This window comes from Heloderma suspectum, chromosome 10 (genome assembly GCF_057233095.1).
Source record: "Heloderma suspectum isolate Gila_16-S chromosome 10, 16-S_ref, whole genome shotgun sequence".
NCBI classification, from domain to species: Eukaryota; Metazoa; Chordata; class Lepidosauria; order Squamata; family Helodermatidae; genus Heloderma; species Heloderma suspectum.
Window position 1 is genome coordinate 19,315,177 of NC_139467.1, and position 23,538 is coordinate 19,338,714.

General features: G+C 48.0%; 1 protein-coding gene across 1 annotated transcript in view; it reads left to right on the forward strand.

Annotated features, from left to right (window-relative positions):
- Nucleotides 1–23,119, forward strand: part of HPN (hepsin) — a 36,092-nt gene extending 12,973 nt beyond the window's left edge. Inside the window, exons 3-13 of the mRNA XM_084815418.1 lie at nucleotides 1,585–1,686; nucleotides 2,288–2,329; nucleotides 3,729–3,858; nucleotides 5,186–5,308; nucleotides 6,826–6,866; nucleotides 9,611–9,776; nucleotides 12,067–12,257; nucleotides 14,982–15,077; nucleotides 16,243–16,385; nucleotides 17,062–17,226; nucleotides 18,996–23,119. Coding sequence (XP_084671544.1) covers nucleotides 1,585–1,686; nucleotides 2,288–2,329; nucleotides 3,729–3,858; nucleotides 5,186–5,308; nucleotides 6,826–6,866; nucleotides 9,611–9,776; nucleotides 12,067–12,257; nucleotides 14,982–15,077; nucleotides 16,243–16,385; nucleotides 17,062–17,226; nucleotides 18,996–19,034 — 1,238 coding nt within the window. The 3' untranslated portion in view covers nucleotides 19,035–23,119. The remainder of the gene's footprint in view (nucleotides 1–1,584; nucleotides 1,687–2,287; nucleotides 2,330–3,728; nucleotides 3,859–5,185; nucleotides 5,309–6,825; nucleotides 6,867–9,610; nucleotides 9,777–12,066; nucleotides 12,258–14,981; nucleotides 15,078–16,242; nucleotides 16,386–17,061; nucleotides 17,227–18,995) is intronic.
- The last annotated feature ends 419 nt before the right edge of the window (nucleotides 23,120–23,538 follow it).

Consider the following 23,538-nt stretch of genomic DNA (forward strand, 5'->3'; position numbering starts at 1 on the left):
TACCTGAAAAGGTTGAAGGGCATGCCTGCTCTTTCTCTTTTGGCTTCTCTATTGATCTGGGATCCTGATTCTGTCAGGTTCCAGTCAAATCAGATTCTTTTGATGACCAAGATGTAACAGAATCACTTGTGCAAAAGAAGAAGAAAAAAAGACAGTTTATGGATGCAGAATATATATGCAAAGAAAGCTCACATTTCCCCTCAGCCAATGCACAGCTGAATTGTCTGTCTGAGCCCCGCAAAGGCAGACAGGAAATTGTTCCTCTAGGACCACCAAAAGTTCTCCAATACAAGCTGGCAGCATGTGTTTCCCCTTGGAGCGAGACCAAAACACAAAGCCTGCGGACTTGCTTTTATAGGTATCTCTTTCTAGCCAGGAGCTGACAGGATGGCCCAGCTTCTCCAATGGGGCAGGAAGCAGAACGAATGGCTGCGAGGCATCTCATATGTCTCCAGCAAAGGGGCTGTGACTGTAGAAGGACCCACAGCCAATAGAACCATAGAATCATAGAATACTAGGGTTGGAAGGGGCCTCTAAGACCATCGAGTCCAACCCTCTGCTCACTGCAGGAATCCAAGTCAGAGCATCCCTGACAGATGGCTGTCCAGCCTCATCTTGAATGCCTCCAGTGTGGGAGAGCCCACCACCTCCCTAGGTAATTGGTTCCATTGTCGTATTGCTCTAACAGTCAGGAAGTTTTCCCTGATGTTCAGCTGGAATCTGGCTTCCTGTAACTTGAGCCCATCATTCCATGTCCTGCACTCTGGCATGATCGAGAAGAGATCCCGGCCTTCCTGTCTGTGACAACCTTTCAAGGACTTGAAGAGCGCTATCCTATCTCCCCTCAGTCTTCTCTTCTCAAGGCTAAACAGCTCCTGCAGAGTTGTGGATCACCACTGGTCAAGTGATTGCCCTGATCTTGTAATGTGGAGTCCCCATTTGGGCCACAAGGAATGGGCGTGGTGGCAGTTCCCCCTGGCTCCACCATGATAGAGCATGCTTTGCATTCAGAAGGTCAGAGGTTCAATCCTGGCATCTCCAGTTCAAAGGATCAGGTGGCAGATGATGGGACATCCCTCTGTCTGAGATCCTGGAGAGCAGACAATACTGGCCTAGCTGGAAAAATAATCTGATGCGGTACAAGGCCACTTCCTTATGTGCCCGTGATGCTCATTGCATGCTTGCTGAACTCCATTGTGTGAGGATGGCTGCTGGTCTCCTCACAGTGGTACCTCGCTGGCACACAGCTGTCATTTTTTTTTCCCCCTTCCTGGTTGTTTTGCAGCGGCAGCATCCTCCATTTTCCTGGCTAGACTTGGGGCAAAGGAAGCTGTTTGAATGTCGGCAGGCTTGGGGACAGGGAGAATGCGTGACACTGGGGTGTGTGGGAGAGCTGGAGCCATCTGGGGGTGCTTGTGGTGTCAAGAGAAGCCCCATGAGTGGTGGCACTGATAATCGGGGAGGTGAGCCGCTCGCCATATCTACTATCTGTGCAAGTTTTACGCGAGTTCTCGGTGGCAGTGCCAGCTGCGAGTGGGAGAGGCTCCCAGCTCTGCTGTCTAACCATCTCTCTGCATCTTCCAGGAGGCCTTCGAGCACGCAGATGGACTCTGCCGAAAGTGGCGGCTGTGATTGCCAGCGGCTTCCTGCTCCTCGTTGGGATTGGAGCTGGGATCTGGGCCATAGGTGAGAGAGGCTGTTCATGAGAAATCAAAAAGAGTGATTCTCGATGGTGGGGTGGACTCTCCTGGTGTGTCTGTGTCAGGGCCAGCCATGGAATAACCTCTGATCGGGCTTATTGGAGGTTGCATATTCAAAATGGCATTCACCGTGGGTTAATTAACCCAAGATTTGCCACTGTTACGTGTGAACAGGGCCATTCTTAGGAAATGAAGATGGTGGGCAGCTGCAGAAAGATGCTTTCCTCTGTAGTGCATCCAGCCACTAAGAAAAAGAGGGGAAAAATAAATAAAAAGGCACTGAAAACTGTGGGCTCAAACGAGGTGTTTAGTGTGCTCTGGCTCAGACCCCACCTTTGCTTTGCACACAGATATTGGGGTAAGTTACTTGTCCTTTGTAACTAGCTATGGCTCCCATGGCAGCTATTTTGTGGTGGTGCCCACAAGGGTTTCTCAGATTGCCAAATGTGCCACAGGTCCAAAAAGGTCACCTATCCTGTGCTAGTGTGAACACCTGCAGATGATGGATCTTGCCTCTGCTGTCATTGCCTTCGGTCTCATGCTGATCTATATTTTAACTTCATCCTTGTGTCTTTACTTCATTGCAGTGGTGTCTGTGCTCGGAAGTGAAGGTGAAAGCCTTTATGTTGGTGAGTGTTTGTTGGGTGCGGGGGGCTGCAGGCTATCTTTTACCTATGTGGGATAGTGTAATTGGGCCCAGTTTACTAGCCCTTCCAAAGATCCCTGTAATATTCACTATTCACATAATGCTTGTGCATGGGGGCCCGTGCATTTATGTGCATTTTTTTCAGCTACCCTACAGCAACTCTGTAAGGTAGACTGGTATGTTTTTATCCCTATATTTCAGATGGGAGTGTGGGTCAGCCTAAGGCCATGCAGTGAGTTTATGGCAGGTGTGCGATTTGAACAGGGCATGGTTAAACTATGGGATTTGCTCCCACAAGATGTGGTGATGGCCTCCATCTTAGGTGGCTTTAAAAGTGAATTAGACAATTTCATAGAGGATAGGGCTATCCATGGCTGCTACTCATGATGGCTACATGCTGCCTCCAGGATCAAAGGGAGCATGTCTCTGAACACCAGTTACTGGGAAAGAGTAGCGGGAGAAGGCTGTTGCACTCATGTCCTACTTGTGAGCTTCCTATTAGGGCATCTGGTTGGCCACTGTGGGAAACAGGATGTTAGACTAGGTCTAGCAGGGCCCGCCCCATCCTATGTTCGTACCATAGGGAAAAATGGTGCTATGATGCTATGTAGCCCCCGTCTGAGCATTCATTCATTCATTCATTCATTCATACATTTATTAAATTTATTGCAGCTTGCTCCTGCAAGAATAAGTTAGGGCATCCTTCCCCAATCTGGTACCCTCCAGACTTCAGCACCAATCAGCCCCAGCCAGCATGGCCAATGGTCAAGAAATTTGGGAATTGTAGTCCGGAACATCTGGAGGAACCAGGTAGGGGAAGGCTGATTTAGGCAATCTGCCATCAGTCATGGCACAAATTTGTAGCCAATATTTGAATGTTCATCAGGCCAGGTGGACTCCTGGGATTGGATCCAGACTTAGTCATACTTGGAGTTAGACCCACTGAAATCAACGGGACTTAAGTTAGTCATGACTACCTTAAGTCCCACTAATTTTAGTGGGTCCATTCAAAGTATGACTACATCTGGATCCAACCCCTGTTCTGTGTTCTAAAGTTGGAGCACAGGAATATTTTGGAGAGTTCCCCAAAAAACAGACCTAAGAAATTTATTGTGGCATATGTAATTTGTTTGGGCCATGGTGGCCTCATAGGAAGGAGATAATGGCCATGAATGAATAAAAGAGTTCAGTCCAGATGGGACTGTGGGAGATGGGATAAGGCAGGGGTGGGGAGAAGGTAGATCTCCAAATGTTTTGGACTTCAGCTCCCACAAACCCCTGCCAGCATGGCCAGTGGTCAGGAATGTTGGGAGTTGAAGTCCAAAACATCCTGCCTATGGATTGTCGTTGTCAATGCTTGTGACTCTGTTTGATCTATGTAGTTCAGGTGAGCCCGGGGGACCTGCGCCTCACCGTGTATGATGACAATGAAGGGAAATGGAGGCTACTCTGTTCTTCCTCCTCTGATGCCCAGGTGGCGACCCTCAGTTGCGAAGAGATGGGGTTTGTCAGGTACACCAAGAGCACTGCTGGGGTGACAAGGGTGAGGAGCATAGGCAGAGGGGGCAAGGAGGCCTCAGGACATACCTTTATATTAGCTGTGCAGAAAAAGGACTGGCAGAAGGTAGATCAGGAAGTATCCTTAGAGCTTCCTGTGATTTGCAGTCAATCAGCAAGGGTTTCCTACTCCCGCTGTTTTAACAATAGCGACAACAGAATGCCTTTTCCTCCTCCTAAGTTAGGCTGCTGAAATCAAAAAGCTTTGGGTGGGTGGGTGGTGGAAGGTGTAGATTTGTTGTAGAAGGATTGGTGTAAAACCTAGTGGAGGCTGGTGGCTCCGATGTCAGTGGGGCTGTGGAGCCGCTCTGGGTTTCAGTCAGAACCAGTCAGAACTCTAAAGGAGCTCTCCAAGGTGCTCTGAGGGCCAACATCCCAGCAGGGGCCCACTGATAAGAGCCCCCTGGACCTGCTCCTCCTTTCAACATCGCAACCTGCTTGTTCACCTGCCTCTCGCTCTGGCCCAAATAGCAGGGGTGTTGAGAAGGAGGAGCGGTAGATGCCCCTGCCTACTTGCTCACTGGCCCTCTGCCTGTCAAGCAAGCAAGTAGTAGCAATGATGACAAAGAGGATAAGGAGCAAGAGCAGCTGTGACAATGGCAGTGCGAAGATAGACTCACTGAGGGAGGGAGTCCATTGATGGTGTCTTGCCCAAGGGCCCTCAAAAACCTGGAGGTGGCACTGTTTATGTCTGTTTTGTGCCTGTACATGACTGCCCCAAAGATTGGTTGGAGTTCAGAGACATCTGGATCAGCTTGGTCAAGCTGCAACGTAAGACCAGATCTGTGTTGTGTCTGTGAATGATGGTCCCAAACAATCAGCACTGTGCCACTGCTCTGAGACAGAGGGAAAAGGAAGAGCTGTGGCTCTGTGGTAGAGTACAGGCTCTTCATGAAAAAGATCCCAGGTCCAGTCCCCAGCATCTTTAGCTTTAAAGGATATAGGGTTGAGAATGTTTGTGCAGGTGACTCATTTAGAATGAGAGCAATGCCTTCTTGTAGCAGTCACTTTGGAGATCCTAGCCAGTCAGGGATCATTCTAAAGCTTACACTTTCATAGCCCTTTTATAATGATCCCTGAAAATTCACCCAAAGAGGAGGTGGGGAAGAGAGAGAGATCTCTTTTGATTTTGATGGGGGACTTTCACAAAACAGCTCTCACTTTTGGCTCAGCTGCCCTAAAGCTTGTGGATGTATGGAGAATGTTGCAATGCAGTCATGTCATTGCATGGGCGCTGACTGACTCTCTTCTCTCTCTCTCTCTCTGTTTGCCTCCACTCCAGGTCTCTTTCCCATTCGGTCCTGGCTGTTGACAGTGCAGGGGCCAATGGGACATTGGGCTATTTCTGTGTGGATGAGTCTCGCCTACCTTATGCACGAAGGCTCAGCGAGGCCATTGTTGTGTGGTAAGGTACAAGATGGGCAGGGCTAACTCCCCCTGTGTCCCTGCTCCCTTTCCTTCACCCAAGCCCTATAGCAGCTTTTCTCAACCTTGGGCCCCTAGATGGTGTTGGACTAAAACTCCCATAGTATCCAGCCAGCATGACCAATGGTCGGGGTTGATGGGCATTATAGTACAGCATCTGGGGAGCCAAGGTTAGGAAAGGCTTCTGTATAGGATTACATATACTCTGAACTTTCTAGGGAGTTTGGTGATCCCATTTGGTGGATGTCATAGATACCTGATCCTGATATCCCAGGGGTGGGCAGAATGTAGATCTTCAGAGGTTTTGGACTTCAACTCCCAGAAGCTCCTGCCTGCAAGGCCAATAGTCAGGAATGCTGGGAGTTGAAGTCCAAAGGAACTGCAGATCTAAGATGCCCACCTCTGCAATACCTGACTTGGTGACTGGACGATATGCCTTCCTCCTATGCTGCTCTTTTATGTGGAGTTCTTTCCTTAACTCCTCTCCTTTGGACACCATTGTAATTGTTTTTTTAAAAAAATTCTTAAAAATGCAAAACTGCTCTGGGGAGTAGGGAGGGGATGTTTTTTGATGACATCATGGGGGGGGGGGAAGGTCAGCCAATCAGCACCATGCACAACTGGCCTCTATCAAATTTGCAGAACAATGGGTTGCTGGGTTTTTTAAGAGCTTGACCCTGGAGAGGAATAGCTTAATTTGGCCTAAATGCAGTGAAATCACTTCCACATTGGTTTTGACATGTCTGTCTTCTCCCTGATCACATAAAAGACCTTCTAATTTTCCTGCAATATCATGAGCTGCAGGTCTTACTGAAGTGAACCATCTCTGGCAATGTGTGTCTGTGACCTGGCCAAGGTCAGATCCTGTTGCCTCAGAATGATGCCAAGACCTGTGTGTAGGCTATGCTTTAAAAAAAATGATACCCTTTCCCCATTCTGCACCAAGAAAAGCTGAATTCCACTACTTTTGCAAATTATGAAAATATATGTACATGTGCTTGATTTGCCCATTTTGCATAGTTCTTCTGCTAGCCTCAGGGAGGTCAAGGAACTGCTTAGGGCCACTGTAAATTCTTCTCAACCTCTGTCCCAGCTTTTGAGTTAACCTGGAATTGCCCATACAATTTCAGGCTCATCTATGTGTAGTCATGAGGACTAGCATCTTGCTCCCAGGGTATGGTCTGAAGGCACATGATTCAGCCACCTTGCTGAAGCTGAGGGGGTCTGGGTTTGGCCCATGCTTGTACGAGAGACCACTAGGGAATCCCATGTAGCCACCTTGAATTCGAGGGTGGCAGAAAAGTGGTATATAAATGTAAATAATAGTAAATAATATGTTTAGAAAGCAAGAAAGCAAAAAGGCTGAGATGTTCAGGATCGTGAATTCTGCATCAAACCGAATGCTCGACTTGCAAGGAACCTGGGATACCCTTGATGGTGCCTCCTTCTCCTCCCTCTCCACAGCTGAACCTTCTCCTCTTTTTCTCTCTCTCACAGTGACTGTCCATCAGGCCGGTTCCTGGCAACGCTCTGCCAAGGTAAGGAAATTCTGAAGCCACCCAAGGCCACTGTCTTGATACATCTGCCTGTGGGCCAGTTTCTTTGCCTGCAAGCCGGTTTTTCTCCCTGCCCCTTCTTTTTCCTTTCCCCATCTGCTATCCCGACTTTTTCCCAAATCTTTCTCGATTCTCTTTGTGCTATATTTAAATGCCAGATCCAACTTTCCTCTTCCTTCTTTGCAGTCTCACCTTGATGCTACTTTGGAGTTTACTAGCATCCTTCCAAAGGCTCAACTGGGCTGATTCTGACATATATGGCACTGGTGCAATGCATTTTGATGCAATCTCAAGAAAGCATGCAGGCTACTGGTGTACTGGAGCCAGGGCTTGCAGGGATGCAGTGCCAGCACTTTTTGATTAGCAGGGGTGCTGACATCCTCTGCCACCAGCCCCAATCCGCAGAATTCCCTGTTCCCTCTGAGCTTAGCTGCAATCCTCACAGTGGCCCCATTTGAATGATCACGGCGGCTGCAATGGGCCACCGTAGTTTTTGCAGCTGCCGCGAGTGTTGGGCGCATGCTGGATGGATTTCTCTAATTTCCCACTCTGGCACAGCTTGCCCTGTCATCTGAACCTGGGCAGCATAGCTTGTTTGGGATGGGCAGCAACCCTCAAATAGCCTAACAACTCACCATGTTTCAGCAGCTGTGATCAGTGTGTTAAGGAGGCCATTGTTCCGTGTATAATGCAAAGTATTTAGTGGTGGCTTGGCCTTGAATGGGCAATGAAGACCCATTAGCTTCACAAAAGACCTGCTCCTGGTGGAGATAAAACTGCCAGAACTGGTTTGTTGATATGGATCGACACAGCTACCTGCATTTTTGGACTTTCCTTGGAGGCGTGGCTATGGGGACTGTCATGACGAGTGTTTGCATTTCAAGATTTACTACTATACCACTGATGCAGGCAGAAATGTTACATCAGAATGGGATATATCAGAGGGCCAGCTTTAGGTTTGAGGGGCCCTTGGCAGAGTGCCCTGTGGTACCTCCCCTCTCCCATGGCAGTGGGTCCTCCCAGTGGGTTTACCTGCAGTGGTGTCTTGTGATCAACATTGGGTAGCCACAGGTACATTTCCACAATGCTTCTGATGCCGTATTGCTCTGGGGCATTGTGGGAAATTAAAATGGTGCCGAGCTGCAGAAAAAGCAAGTGAAGGAGACCCATGGCGGGTATTGAGGGTGGGCACTGCTTCTAGGGTGCTGGAGACCCAGCAGGGCCTGCGGATGCCATGGCGTGGCACTAGGCCTGGATCAAGCTGAAACACTTACTCTGGAAAGTTACTTGTGTAGTGAGCTGCCCAGAGAACTTCTGTTATTAGGAGGCTATATAAATACAATTAAATCATGGTCATGATGATGATGATGACAATATTGATGATGGCGATAATAATAACAACAAAACATGAGATCTACCAGTTATTTCTATTCATTGTCAGTAGAAGATAAGCTTGCTGAAGAACAGTTATCTGGAAATAAATAGCTGGAATGGTCAAACGTTTAAAGGAGGGGTAGCCCTCCAGATGTTTTGGCCTACAGCTCTAATCATCCACAGCCAGCATAGTCAATGGTGAGGCACGATGGGAGTTGTAGGCTAAAAATCTGGATAGCCAGATGTTGTTCACCCCTGACGTAAAGCGTAGGTAGGGCAGATGGCACACTGAGATGGCTGAGTAGCCCTGGCCTCCCTGTATTAGCCCAGCAAATGAGGTCTGGTGTAACTTAGCCATGTAGTATTCCGTTTGTAAGATTGTCTGTTTGCCATGCGATGACTCCATTGAACCTTAATATACCGGAATGGAATTTAGTGGGCAGGTTCAGGGCCATGGTCTACCCATCAGGCTGAAATACCAGCTCTATCCCTGCATTTGTTTAGAAAGAGGTAAAAATGCAACACAGAGTGGTCTCTCCCTTGAAGATTGAGACACACTGTCCTAGTCTATGCACACAGCAGAACGAGCTGATCAAATCCTAAGGTGGTAGAGTGGATCATACTATTTCAGACAGCGGACGGTGGATACCATTTCAAAATGCTCTCTGTGACAAAATAAATACAATAAAACAGATTAACATGACAAACAGGTGATTTTGTCACACTCTCCCATGTAAAAAAAAAACAACCCCTCTGCAGGTAACCTCCCCCCCGCCCCCAACCTAGCCCATCAGGGAGAAAGATTCTAGTTCAGCCTGGTTCTTAATGCACTAGTAAGTAATACATTTATTGCTCAATCCAAGGATCATTGCAAAATCCTTGTTGTACTAGTTTACTACTTGCAGGGAGGGTTTTTAGTGTGTGCGTAAGTTAGCATTCAAAAAGGGGATTCCCCCGCCTGCAGTCTGAAGCAGTACTGGCCGCTCTTCCATCTCAGATCATTACTACCTCCTTTCCCACCTTGTTCTGCAGCATGTGAAAACCAGAGCACTAGGACAAAAGTTGGTGCGTGGGTTCAGAACACAACTCAGCCCATGGGGCTGTTTCTGTAACTTACTCTGCACCAATTGTGAGGAAGGAGAGCGGGATAGACTTTTCTTCTTACACCTTGGGCAAGTCTAGAAACATTTTCAAGTTCCTAGGTACCAAAATCATTATCTTTTAAAAAAATGTACCAGCCTTTTGTGCACAGATAGGGATCCTGGCAGGGAAATGCCCCAAATCGGAATAACTGGTTGTCCCAAATCCAACTCCACCTCTTAAAGAACTGATGTCTATTGTGTACTTTGCAGACTGTGGACGCAGAAAGTTGTCTGTGGACCGAATTGTGGGGGGCCAAGATGCCAGCTTGGGTAAATGGCCGTGGCAAGTCAGCTTGCGCTATGATGGGACGCACCTTTGCGGTGGCTCCGTTATCTCGAACGAATGGGTTATTACAGCTGCACACTGCTTCCCAGAGTAAGTCCCAACCCAAATCTGTGTTTACACCAGGAAATGGCCTTAAAAAAAATTATTCTAGGCATTTAAAATGATTTTTGAACTGCTGCTTGTTTTATTGTTTTTAATGATACGTTTAATGCCGCATTTTAAAATAGTCTTTTTCCATGTTTTGCCTGGTTGGATGTTTATCTCCTCTTTTAAAATTATGTTAAATTACTGTTTCTGCTTTTAAAACATAAAAATATATTTTAATGTATTTTATCATTGATTTTATTGTGACGTGTTCACACTGGATTGTATTAGGGGGACAGAAATGGTCTCTGAATAATTTAACGTGTGGGCCTCATTTATTTCCAACTCTTCTTTATCCAGATATCTCATTTCCTGCCATCCACTCTCCCTGTAATTGGAGTAGGACTTAGCTACACCACTTTCCTGTTGAACTCCTTCAAATATTCCACACTCGTTAAAAGCAAAATGAACCTCCACTCCCACCTGTACCAGCCTGTGAGGTGGGGGTTCAGTCCTTTCACAGGCGGTGCCTTTTGAATTTATTGTATTGTTTTTATTATGTATGTCATCCTGAGAGCATCAACTGTAGGGCAACTCACAAGATGATGATGATGATGATGATAATAATACCATGTATCATGTTCATTAGGGGTGTGCATTAATTTTGGAATGGGTGAAAAATTGAGTCAAACAGCCCCAGTTGGGTTCAACTTTAATTTGTTCCAAAATGCATGCTATAAGAAACAAATGGGTATGCATTCGTTTCTTTTTCATTATACCATCTCTCACTTACCTGTGTATACATGTTTGTGTTTACTTTATTCTAGTGGCAGGAACATCTCTTGGAAGTCACCATTGTGAATGTCCTAGGCATTGCGTCATTCTAAGGCATTCTGTGGGGAAAATAAATCAGCTGGCAGTGGGAGCCATCATTTCTTTGTGGTGGCATCTATTCCCCTCTCAAATGCCCCAGTATGATTCAACCTCTGGGGCATTAAAACGATTGCTGCCAGGTGACGGTTGCTGAAATCAGTTCTGCTGCCGCCATCGGTGGCAGAACCACCCCACCCCCCTCCAGCAAAAGCCAATAGTAAAAGAAAAACAACAACAGTGAATGTGAGCAGCAGCAAATAAATGTGATATTTACTAATGAATGAGGAAATGAATGAGATTTTTAATAATGAAAGTGAATGCAGTAATGATTTTTTTTTCTTGCACTCCTGTACTCTTTGCCATCTTCTCAAGCTCTCCAAGAGAAGGAGTAAAATCTCAGGACAGAGGGCTGAAATCAAGGGGGCAACTATTTTTGTGCTAGGCTTTTATTTATTTTTTATTTATTTATTTATTGCATTTATACCCCGCCTTTCTCCCTCTCGCAAGGAACTCAAGGCGGCTTACATTATCCTCCTCCTCACCGTTGTATCCTCACAACAACAACCCTGTGAGGTAGGTTGGGCTGAGAGTCTGTGACTGGCCCAAAGTCACCCAGTGAGCTTCCATGGCCAAGTTAAGTTTAAGCTTCTTTTATTCCTTCTGTCCTCCTCCCCCAGTGCCCATCAGACTTTTTCCTGAGGGATCACTGGGTGCCCTCCTCTGCTCCAGGGCTGGCCTGACATCATGCCGCCTGGGTGGAGCAGCAAATGTCCCCTCTCCTCGAGTCAAAATGCATAGTACCCAAGGCCAAGTTATTTTGGCACCTGAGGCCAGCCCCCCCCCCCCCCGCAAGCACCTCTCCCCCTCCCTGGCAGTACAAATACAATAAATTAATAAATAAAGTAGGAAATATTTTGCTTTTGAATTCATGGCTTTCTGATTCATAGTTCAGTCCCTTTAGCCCAGGGATGGGCAATTTTGGGAAGTCCAGGTGCCATTTTCACCCCCAGGAGTCCCTGCCCCCTGCCACAGGCCACGCCTCCTTTCCCTATAGTGCCAAAAAATAATAAAAAACAAAAAACTAATGTTGACCCGTATGGTGCTCTGTAGTAGCTACAGAGCATTACATGGGTCCAAAAACAGTCAACGTGTTGGCTCCCGATGCCCTCCTTCTGGTTTTTTTTTTACAATTTTAGAGGGCAGCAAGGGCCGCGCATGGCTTGCTGATGATGTGTTACCCACCTCTGCTTTATCCACTACACTACACCAGCCACACTTGCCTCCCGAGAGAGGCAAATGTGGATCTAAGGCAGTGGATTCCTTCTCTTTTGTCCTCCGCTCAGTCAGTCGTCAACCCTGTCTGTGTTGTATGAGCTCTCCTGCTGCTGCTGATCTCTCTTCATGTCTGCCCATCTCTCTGCAGGAGGAATCGAGTGGTGAGTCGGTGGCGGGTGTTTGTGGGTGCCATTTCCCAGGTCTCCACTAAGGGGCTGCAGGTGGGTGTGACAAGCATCGTGTACCATGGTTCGTATCTGCCCTTCCTGGATCCCAACAGTGAGGAGAACAGCAACGACATTGCCCTGATGCACTTGGCAACACCCCTTTCTTTCAATGGTGAGAACATTTCCCGGGGGGTGGGAGATGGAGATAAAGCATTGTCAAGAGAGGCAGTATGAACAGTGCTCCCTCCAGGTCTGGGGAGGCAAAATGCCTTCCGTGGGCCCCTCCCTCAGTGGGCTCATCTCCTTGCCCATTGCCCATGCAGTCCTCCTCTTCCTTTGGGCCCAGTTCGCAGTACTCTCCAGAAGAGGAAAGCAACGTGAGTGGAGGCTGTTGCTGCATTCCCTTGTTCTAATCCAGGGGCATAGAACCTCTTTCAGCCTGAGAGCCAAATTCAGTTTTGGAGAAACTCTCAGGGACTCTCAGAAAGTGCTGGGAGGGGCTGAAGGCAAATGGGACAGGGCCAAAATACCAGCACATTTCAGCTTCAAGCTCTTACTGCCAGGAACCAAGCCTCAGGAGGGGCATTTCAACTTTTTAGAATGGGGGGGGGGAAACTGTGCAAAAGCCAGGAAATATGGCTTATCTAGGCTTCCCGAACCTGGTGCCTTCCAGATGTTCTGGATTACAAACTCCGACATCCCCGACCATTGGCCCTGCTGTCTGGGGATGATGGGAGTTGTAGTCTAAAACCTCTGGAGGGCACCAGATTGGAGAAGACTGGCTTAATAACCCTTGTGAGAGCTGCATGTTGGCATCATCAGCCTTCTACTTCACAGAGTGCAGAGTTAAACAATGGAACTTGCTACCACAGGATGTAGTGATGGCCACCAATTTGGATGGCTTTAAAAGGGGGTTGGACACATTCCTGGAGGAGAAGACTACCAATGGCTACGAGTCTTGATGGCAGTGAGCCTATGTACACCAATTGCTGGGGAACATGGGTGGGAGGGTTCTGTTGCACTCATGTCCTGCTTGTGGGTTTCCCATGGGCAGTTGGTTGGTCACTGTGTGAACAGAATGCTGGACTAGATGGACCCTTGGTCTGATCCAGCCTCAGGGCTCTTCTTATGTTCTTACTCAAATGGTAACTTCTGAATGGGAACAAGAAATGGGGTAGCCAACTCATGAAACAAAATAAAACAAAATCTGTCACTTGGTAGGGCCTGGAGGGCGGAAGCCTCAGATTATGGAAATGGAGGAAAGAAGTCTGAAGGGTGCGGGGAGACAGCTTTGCCCCTTGATTTTTTGGCAACTTGATCATGAGCAATCCCCGCCCCCCAACCCTGGCCAAGCCAATTTTTAAAATGGTTGGCTGGCATCCCTAACAAGATGTTATGCCTGTGTGTTCCTCTTGTTTTTCTTTCTTTTTCTTTTCATCTATGGTTATGGCAGCTTGTGTGTGTGTGTGAGATGCACTGTTGGCTTCCCAACAGGAGCGGGTAATGCAGAACCCCTTCCCTCTCCCAAACTCCAGTCAGGGTTGATAAACACCATCTAGCCTCCTGTTAGAAGGGAGAAGTCAGGCTGCACGTTTGCTGGCCGATGAACTATTCAAAAATAAAGGATGTTTTTTGATTATCTGGTATCTGAAAATAGTGGACAACTTTTATAGCCCTCTTCAAACACCCCTCACACATGCATGCACTGGCGACGCCCCCTGGCAGTTGCACAGTCGGCAGGAGTGTGAAAGCAGACTGTGCACATACAAGCTTCCTTCGTGCCAGCAGTGACTCTGATGGGCTGGGGTCCCTGCTTTTGTAGAGGAGGCCTGTAAATGTAGACCCCCCCCCTTCGTACTTCTACCAAATGTGCAACTGCTGGGGGTTGGTCACGCCTAAGATATGGGTGAGGCGTTTCAGGAGAGCAAATATGTTTCACAAAAGCATGGAAATGAGGAGCATCTTTTATGTCCAATGGGGCTGAGGTGTGCTGGAGTACAGGAGCCACCTTTAAAATAAGGAAGAAGAGGCACACCCATTCTGACACGGGAAAGCTGCAACAGGGTGAAAAAAGTTAACTCTGCATCCAAGGCCAGTGGTGTGGTGATATGTTTTGAAGTGTGGGTGCTCCTCATGGCCACAGCCCCCAAGGAGAGTCCAAAAATCTAGGCAGCTGTGCTGATCCATCTCAACAAACCAGTTCTAGCTGTTTTCATCTCCAACAAGAGCAGGTCTGTTGTAAAGCTAATGGGTCTTAATTGCCTACTCAAAACCAAGCCACCCCAAAGGACCCATATATTGCTGGTGGGAAAATTCATGCCCTGCGTACCCCACCAGCTACTGTGGGGATTGCAGCTAAACTCTGAGGGTACAGGGAATTCCGAGGGGGGTGGCAGTTGACGCCATTGTCCCTGCTAATCAAAAAGTGGCAGGACTGCATCTCCTTGAGCCCTGGTTCCACTACGCCACTGACCAGGGGCAGTATCATTGGGCACTTGCCAAGATCTTTACCTCAACAGAGTGCCCAGTGCCAAAGAGGGTGGGCAAGAGAGTGAGCAGTAATCAAGCAGGAGCAGCAGCGGCCACCATCACCTTCTCTGTGTCTGTCTGTCTGTCTGTCTGTGTCTGTCTGTGTCTGCCTCTGTCCTTGTCTGTGTGTCTGTGTGTGTGTGTGTGTGTGTGTGTGTGTGAGAGAGAGAGAGAGAGAGAGAGAGAGAGAGAACAGATTATGCTATCTCTGAGTCTCCATATCTCCCCTCCCCCAGAACCAGCAATGTGCATATATATTTGTGTGTGTGTGTGTGTGTGTGTGTAAAATATGAATGTGTGAGTGACCTGGAGACTGGAGCAGGGCAGAAAGACTAGTTCCCCTGATGACAATATTTTCTTCCCACAGAATATATCCAGCCTATCTGCCTTCCAGCACTGGGTCAGCCACTGGTGGATGGCAAGATCTGTACAGTGACTGGCTGGGGCAACACGCAGTATTATGGTGAGTAACTCTGGCCACCAATAGATGGCAGCATCCCTTTTGAGTTCCAGTGGATGGGCCTGAGACTTAGGGATGGATGAGAATTCCGTTTGGGGGTGAAAACTGGACAGATTTTTCTGGTCCGGCCCTGTGGATTTCATTCTGTTTCCCCCTGCTGGCATCGACTTGCTCTGTAGTGAGTCAAGCCAATAAGTGGACTCCGTTTTTCTTTTAATGGTGGCAATTTGCGCAAATTGTTTCTTTGGGGGTGTGTGACTTGAAATGCGCGCAAATGGTGTCATAATTTTTTTTAAAAATATTGTTTTTATTGGCGATCTTGCATGACTGCAAGTCCGCCTGTCCACTATGTAGCCCCGCAGGGGCATATTCCCCTCTTGTCAATATCCTTGCCAGTTTCATCTTCTCCACACACTACTTCATTTAGCCCAGCAGAGCCATATTCCCTACTTGTCAAAGAACATGTCAATTCCCTGCCCCCTCACCTGGGAAGTGCTGAAGTGATGACAAAATCTTTGACAAGTAGGGAATATGGCTCTGAAGGGCTAAACAAGCTGTGTGTGTGTGTGGGGGGGGCACCTGATTATGCTGATTATAGGATGAAACTGACAAGGATATTGACAACAGGGGAATATGTCTTTGGGGGGCTATATAGTGGACAGGCAGACTTGCGATCGTGCGCACTTGAGCAAGATCGCCAATTAAAAAATGAAAAAAATAATTATGACACCATTTGTGCACATTTCAAGACCCCGCCTACAAAAATGGCGCAAATCAAAATGTGCACAAATGGTGGAACCTGGAAAAACTGTGCAAAATATTTCCTGTCTAATCTGGGAGGGGAAGGAGGCTTTTTGTTTTTGCTGTTGTTAAACCATTGGGAGTCAGGAATTCATGTTGATCTACTGCACATCACGTGGAGATTTATTATTTGATTTATATCCCACCTTTCCACCAAAAAATGGCACTCCAGACACTCATCTGTGGCTAATAATAATGAGCCCAAGATTAAAACAAAACTGAGTTAAAACAGTAATAAAAACAAGTAAATTCAAAGCACAATTAAAAACAGCAGAAGATTCTGATCTGCCTTCTTCCTGCCCCTGCACTACTGGGTTCAGTGGACCAACGGTCTGACCCATGATGCTCACTCCTTCCCCCTTTGCAGGGCAACAGTCAGATGTGTTGCAAGAGGCCAGCGTGCCCATCATCAGCACCAGCGTCTGCAACAGCCCCGATTACTACGGCAATCAGATCAGGCCCAGGATGTTCTGTGCTGGCTTCGCTGCTGGGGGCACAGACGCCTGCCAGGTAGGCCGCACTTGGCAACGGGCTGTCGTGGTGATGAGGGAGGCAGGAGAATGCGAGGTACTGAAGATGGGCAAGATGAGCTCTGTGTGTGTGTGTGTGTGTGTGTTGGAGGAGGCACTGGGCAGCAGAGCATAGTGAGTGGGACGCATTGCAGATTTTCTTTGACTAGGAAGCACAAAGGTCTGCTCAATATCAGGCGATTGCCAGGGTGGAAGCAGAGGGCGCTTTACCTTTTCCTTCCCTGTTTGAAGCGTGGCAGGCTCTGTCAGAGTTCACCCCTTCGTGCACCTCTGCTGTGGACTCTTAGAGCTGGATGAGACAATGTGTTTCCAGTGTGATAATCTCCCCAGGGCACTTTTGTTTAAAGAAACAGAAACCATGGGGGTGGACGCCCAATCCAGATCTGTGTGAGAGTTGATCCTTCCCCTGTGCCTTTTTCCTGTTGAAATCCCTCCTGCCGCCCCGGCGCTATTTGACTCCGAAGTTGCCACTGCCACAACGTTCCAGTGCCGAGAAATGGGCTTTGAGCCACTGCCTTGACCTGCCCGTGTTTCCACTGCTGACCGCAGGGCCTTATCTTGTCTGCATTCCTAGCGACTATACCATAGTAGGGCTCATCTGGAGTAGAAGGTGGCATGAGAACAGATGCTAACCCCTGCTTCCTTCCACGGGGCAGGGCGACAGCGGCGGGCCCTTTGTGTGCGAGGATGGCATCTCGCGGACGTCACGCTGGCGGCTCTGTGGCATCGTGAGCTGGGGCACTGGCTGTGCCCTGGCCAATAAGCCGGGTGTCTACACCAAGGTCAATGACTTCCACGGATGGATCTGCCGCGCCATGAAGGTAAAGGGCATGTGAGTGTGGTTTCTTCCAGAGGGCTAACTGTGCAGGTCTGCTGCAGCAAAACGAACAAAGACTCTTGTTGCGTCCTGAGAACTAACGACTATATTGTGGCACGGACGTCCGTGGATGTGCGCTCACTTCATCAGATGTGGCACGTGGCTTTGGGATGGGTGGGTGGGTGGGTGGCTGTCTTACCCATCTAGATGGTCAGGACCAGTGCCAGGTTTTTGAAGGCCCTTGGGTAAGACACCCTCTGTCAGCCCCTTCTGTCAGTGAGTGCCTTCTCAACGTGCAGAAGCAGCTTGGATAACACAGAGTTCTGACTGAAACCCGGAGCAGATTTACCGCCCCACTGACATCAGAGCCCCCAGCCGCCACTGAAACTGCTTATTTAACATAACTTAGGTCCGCAGCTTCTAACAACAGCTACTCTGCCATCAGGACTGGCTGTACCATAAGGCGGAGTAAGGCAGTCGCCTCAGGCAGGAGTTTTTGGGTGTTGCAAAAGGGTGGCAAGTTGTTAGTTTTTAAATGTATTGTTGGGGTTTTGCCGCCAGGGAGGAGAGTGAGAGGTGCTTGTGAGATTTTCTGCCTCAGGTGTCCAAATAACTTGACTGGCTTTGGGTACTGTGAAGCTTGACTGGGGGGGGGGGGGGGGGCATTTGTTGCTCTGCCTCAGGCAGCATTATGTCTTGGCTTGGCCATGTCTGCCATCATAACCACCACACCGGACTGCCTTTTCCACACTGCCATCACAGCCAGGTGACCCCTCCTCTAAATATTAACTCTCAAACAGTACTCTTGCAATATTCTTTACTACATTCTGAGAGTGGCTAATTCTTCCCCTTACACACTCTAATCCAGGGGTGTTGAACCTCAGGCCTGTGGGTCAAATCCAGCCCACCTGGGTTCCCCTGAAGGCTATGCCCCCTTTCTCCCAACCACCAATTGTTTGGTGGTTTCCTGGCTTTTTCACTTTTTTTCCTTTCTAAAAGGTTGAAATGCCTCTCATAAGGCTTTAAGCTAAAATATGCTGGTATTTGGGATATTTTTGGCTCCTCTCCCTTCTCAGTGGATTCTTGATTTTTTTTACTGTAGTTGGAAGCATTTTTAATGCTGTGTTTTAATGTTGTCTTTTTAATAGTCTTTTAATATTGTGAACTGCTAAAAGATTTGTATGATATTCAGTGAGATATAAATGCTACAAATAAATAAATAAATAAATAAATAAATAAATAAATAAATAAAATAAATTCAGCCCCTGCTCTGAACTCTAAACTTTTAATTCAGACCCCCCCCCCACACACACACATACACACATGTGTCTCAGCAACCAGAGGTATGGGAAACAGACATAAACATAAACAAAGAAACAAATAAATGTAAATGTCCCACAATGCCCTGGAGCAATGCCATCTCAGGGGCATTATGGGAAATTTAAATGGTGGCTCAACCCAGTGGCCTGGCGCCTCTGCTGCCCACCGTCACCAGGTAAGTGCTCACCGACAAAGGAGGAGGTCCACCAGAGGGCATTTTTGCCCAGGGCCCCCGTAAATCTGGAAACAGTGTTTCAAACCTACAACAATTTCCCACCAATTCGAAGGGATCCAGCCCAAAAGCTCTCCAGTGAGCACACAGCTGCTGCGCTGCTGCAGAGGGCCATGGTAACCCTTTCAGTTCCCTTTCCTGCCACCCTCAGCCGCAGAATTGTCCAGCTAAAGGGCCAATGAAAACACTCAGCCTTCCTGTCTCTTGTTTCTCCTCTGCAGACTTACTCCCACGCCAGCGGGATGGTGAGCCAGAACTGACGCCCCAGGAATCGCCATGCTAGGCCGCCTCCTTGCCAGCCTCCTCCTCTTCCAGCGAGGTGGTGCTGCTTTAAGAAAAAGCAAAAAAGCGAGGGGAACATTTCAAAGGGAACAAACAGCCACGTCGGACTCTGCACTTTGGCCTGCTCTGATGTTATGGGAATGAGCCAAGGACATCTTTGCCAGTTGGTGCGGTCACAGTGCCTCGCTGGCCCTCTTGCCCTGCCAATACGATGCCTTTGCTATGTCAGCCTACCAGAATGGTGCTTCTGGGCCTTTAATTGCCCATCTATGAATAAGCTTCCGCCCTGCTTTCCAGGGCGTTTGAGATTGGTTCATGAGTGGTTGCCGCAGGTGCGAACGTTGGTGTAGCTCATGCCTGGCTTGCGTGCATTTCTAGTCAACAGTAATGGATGTGCTTGGATTTAGGGGTTCTAGAAATAGAAGGGGCCGTGGCTCTGTGGCAGAGCACCTGCTTGGCATGAAGAATGTCCCCAGTTCCATCCCCAGCATCTCCAGGCACGGCAAGGAAGCATTTCCTCCTGAAACCCTGGAGAGCCATTGCTGCCAGTCAGTGTCGACGATACTGGGTGAGATAGGTCAATGGTCTGACTTAGCATAAGGCAGCTTCCTATGTTCCCCTGTGTTCCTAAGTATTGTATTCTGGCCGGTCAACTTTCAAACGCGACGGCCCTAATCAGATGTTTTTCCAGATTTTGGATTTGTGCAGAAATAGAATTTCAGATCTAGTCAGTATCTTTGGGGCAAGAAGGTAACCCCCCCCCCCCCCACACACAGGTTCTCCCATTACCCACAAGACCTATTTTATGAGACTTTGGCTGTCAGGTTGTGGTGTCCAATTTCCTCTGGGTCGATGGTCTTAAACTGATAGGTCAGGGCCCATAAGTGAGTTGCACCCTAAGCTGAGGAAGTCTGCACAAGCGACCCCACCACCGTTTTCTCTGCCTTCCCCCTCCTTTTTGTATAGGGGTTTTAAAGAGAGAGGGCAAAAGACAGAAGAGAGAGGAGGAAGTATGTGCGTATTCAGGCAAACAGTGGTATAGGGATAAATGTTGAAGTGCAGGAGAATGTGGATAGGGAGACATTTTTCTTCCTCTTTCAAAATACTAGAACCCAGGGTCATCCTATGAAGCTGATTGGTGGTAGATTCAGGACAGATAAAAGGGAGGACTTCTTTGCACAGCACATAGTCAACTATGGAATTTGCTACCGCAGGATGGCCATCAATTTGGATGGCTTTAAAAGGGGCAAATTGGACAAATTCTTAGAGGAAAAGGCTATCAATGGCTACTAGTCCTGATGGCTATGTGCTACCTGCAGTACCAGAGGCAGTGATCCTCTGTACACCAGTTGCTGGGGAACATGGGTGGGAAGGTGCTGTTGCTCTCATGCCCTGCTTGTGGGTTCCTGGACGACAGCTGGTTGGCCACTGTGTGAACAGAATGCTGGACTAGATGGACCCTTGGTCTGATCCAACAGGGCTCTTCTTATGTTCTTATGTTCAGGTGCTCATGCCAGCCCACAGCCCCAAGAGGAGTCCAAAAATTCAGGCAGCTGTAGTGATCCATATCAACAAACCAGTTCTAGCAGTTTTCATTTCCACCAGGAGCAGGCCTTTTGTAAAGCCAATGGGTCTTCATTGCCCATTCAAGACCAAGCTACCCCCAAAATAGTTCGCATTACAACAAGGAACAACATATTCTTGCTGGGAAAATTCATCTCTCCCCCACAGCTATTTTGAGAATTGCAGCGAAGCTCAGAGGGAAGAGGGAATTCTGAGAGGGGATTGCAGATGAAACCAGAGCCCCTGGTAATAAAAAAGTGGCGAGCCCTGGGTCCACTACACCACTGGTGTGCATTGTATCATGAGAAATGGAACAGAAGAGAAAGACTCAGAATCTAGACGGGGAAGCAGTCAGAAAAGGGAACTGGAAGTCTTGGGGGAAGACCTGCCACCTCTTTGCAGCTTGCTAAGGGCAGACTTGAGTGAACTCAATACATCTGCTGGTGTTCTAGGGGAACAGACGTGCCCTAATCAGGAACCTAATATCACGGGGAGATCCTCCATGGATAGAGGTGGTTCTCCTCTGCAGGCAGTCATCCTCCACATGTAGGGGGTGATGAGAATGTCGAGGGGGTGGAGCTAGCATGCTCATTCCCCACACACGAGATGAGTATCTGAAGAGGACTACAGTAAAACCTGAAAGTTGGTCCCATGTCAGGCTGAAGATGGATTCCTGATCCAAAGAGTCCCACTGTAGGCTGTTGGGGCAGGAGGACCACAGGCAGGGGAGGATATTACTGGGAGTGGAATCCCTTTGCCGCCCTTTCCTTCTGAATGGGAAGAGGATGTGCAGGAGACATGATGGACCAGCTGTATTCATAGAATCATAGAATAGGGTTGGAAGGGTCCTCTAAGACCATCGAGTCCAACCCCCTGCTCATTGCAGGAATCTAAGACAAAGCATCCCTGACATATGGGGTCCAGCCTCGTCTTGAATGCCTCCAGTGTGGGAGAGCCCACCACCTCCCTAGGTAATTGGTTCCACTGTCGCATTGCTCTAACAGGCAGGACATTTTTCCTGATGTTCAGCCAGAATCTGGCTCCCTGTAACTTGAGCCCATCATTCCGTGTCCTGCGCTCTGGGATGATCAAGAAGAGATCCTGGCCTTCCTCTCTGTGACAGCCTTCCAAGCACTTGAAGAACGCTATCCTATCTCCTCTCAGTCTTCTCTTCTCAAGGCTAAACATGCCCAGTTCTTTCAGTCTCTCATAGGGCTTTGCTTCCAGTCCCCTGGTCATCTTCGTTGCCCCCCCCGAACCCCCTCCAGCTTGTCTGCATCCTTCTTAAAGTGTGGTTCCCAGAACTGGACACAGTACTGAAGATGAGGCCTAACCAGTGCTGAAGGGAACTAGTATCTGTGTGTTTCATCTTCCCTCTAGGTTGCCCTGTTTTTATTTAAAGGGGGAGGATTATCTGGGGACCTGTACCATCCATCAGAGCCTTAGGTGTTGTGCTTGTGGGTCCATTGGGGGATCTGCTGTTACCCTTTGGTCAGGAACAGCCGCTGACAACCTTGAATCTGACTGCTGGCACCAAGTGGATGCACATTCTAGACTTGGGAAATGGCAGAGGAGCACCCATCCTAACCTTCTGGTATCAAAGCGAAAGCCACCAGAATGATTGCTGTTGGCCATGATGCTCTGGAGACGCACATGGAGCTTGTCTGCTCTACCCCTGCATCCCTTTGCACTGGGAAAATAAGAGCTGGAATCTGCTTCAGTTGTATACTGGAAGTGCCAATAAAGATTATGTCGGGAGTGTATGCACTTGATATGCAAAGGGTCACTTCTTGATAGGCTGATGAATGTACCCAAGGCTCACTTTGCAGGAGCCCTGGGCAAAGTGAGCGTTCTCTGCCGGTGGGTCTGCTGGGGCTTGCCTGGTAGTGGCAGGGAGCAGTCCTTCAAACTGGACCAGGTGGCTGAGTCTAGCCGCCATTTTAATTTCCCACAATGCTGCGGAATACTAGTTCAGGGACAATGTGGGAAATTTATATGGGAAGGGACACAGCCACTCAGGGCTGCTCAAAGTGCTGGGTCAGATTTGGTTTTGAATGGGGGTGGACAGGGCAGGCATCAGGAATGGGCTGTACTGGGACCCTAGCAGTTGTCCATGCATGCCTGGTGTGGCCCTGAATGTATAACCACCCAATCACACTGTTCTAAAGCAACTGCACTTCTCCAGAGTATCTGTTGCACGTGCTCGCTGATTCACTGTTAATTCGTAAGTTACTGGTTGGGCCGATCAGGTACATTTGATGTCCTCCTGACTAAAAAAAAACATATTTTGTTTGCCAATACCTTTTGTTTGCCAGAGAGGCCAATACCTCTCTGGGGTCAGGAAGCACCCCAGAACATTCCTTTATTATGTCCTCTTACATTGTAAATAGATGACTATATTGGCTCTCCGCTGTCCTATGTGACCATGGATCTGTTTGCTCAGATTGTATATATTTGCATAATTATGATGATCTCAATAAATAAAGCCTGTTTTGATTATAGATGGCTCTTGGTGCAGATTTTGTTACTGCAATGTTTCGAAGTCCAAAACAGGCTAGAGGAATGAGGAATAGCTTAAAATATAGCTTTATTTTTAGGAGGTTTTAAGAACCTTTTGTGTAACAACCAACAGGCTTTTGGAACTGCTCAGGTCATGTGATAATTTAGGGCAAGTCCTCAAATTACCAACTCCTTAATGCTACGGGAGTGTCACTGAAGTATAAACTGTATAATTACAAGCTTTTCTATATGAGACATTTGTCGTGCGTTTGTCATTCCCTACTTATGGTTGTTTATGGGTTCTTTAGATGATGTTGTGACCCTTCAGTTTTGCTCTGTTTGTAAACAGCACTTTGCAAATTTTTTTAGAGAAGGGAAAATGGGCTATTATTTCTGATGATGAAAGTGCAATTTCCTCTA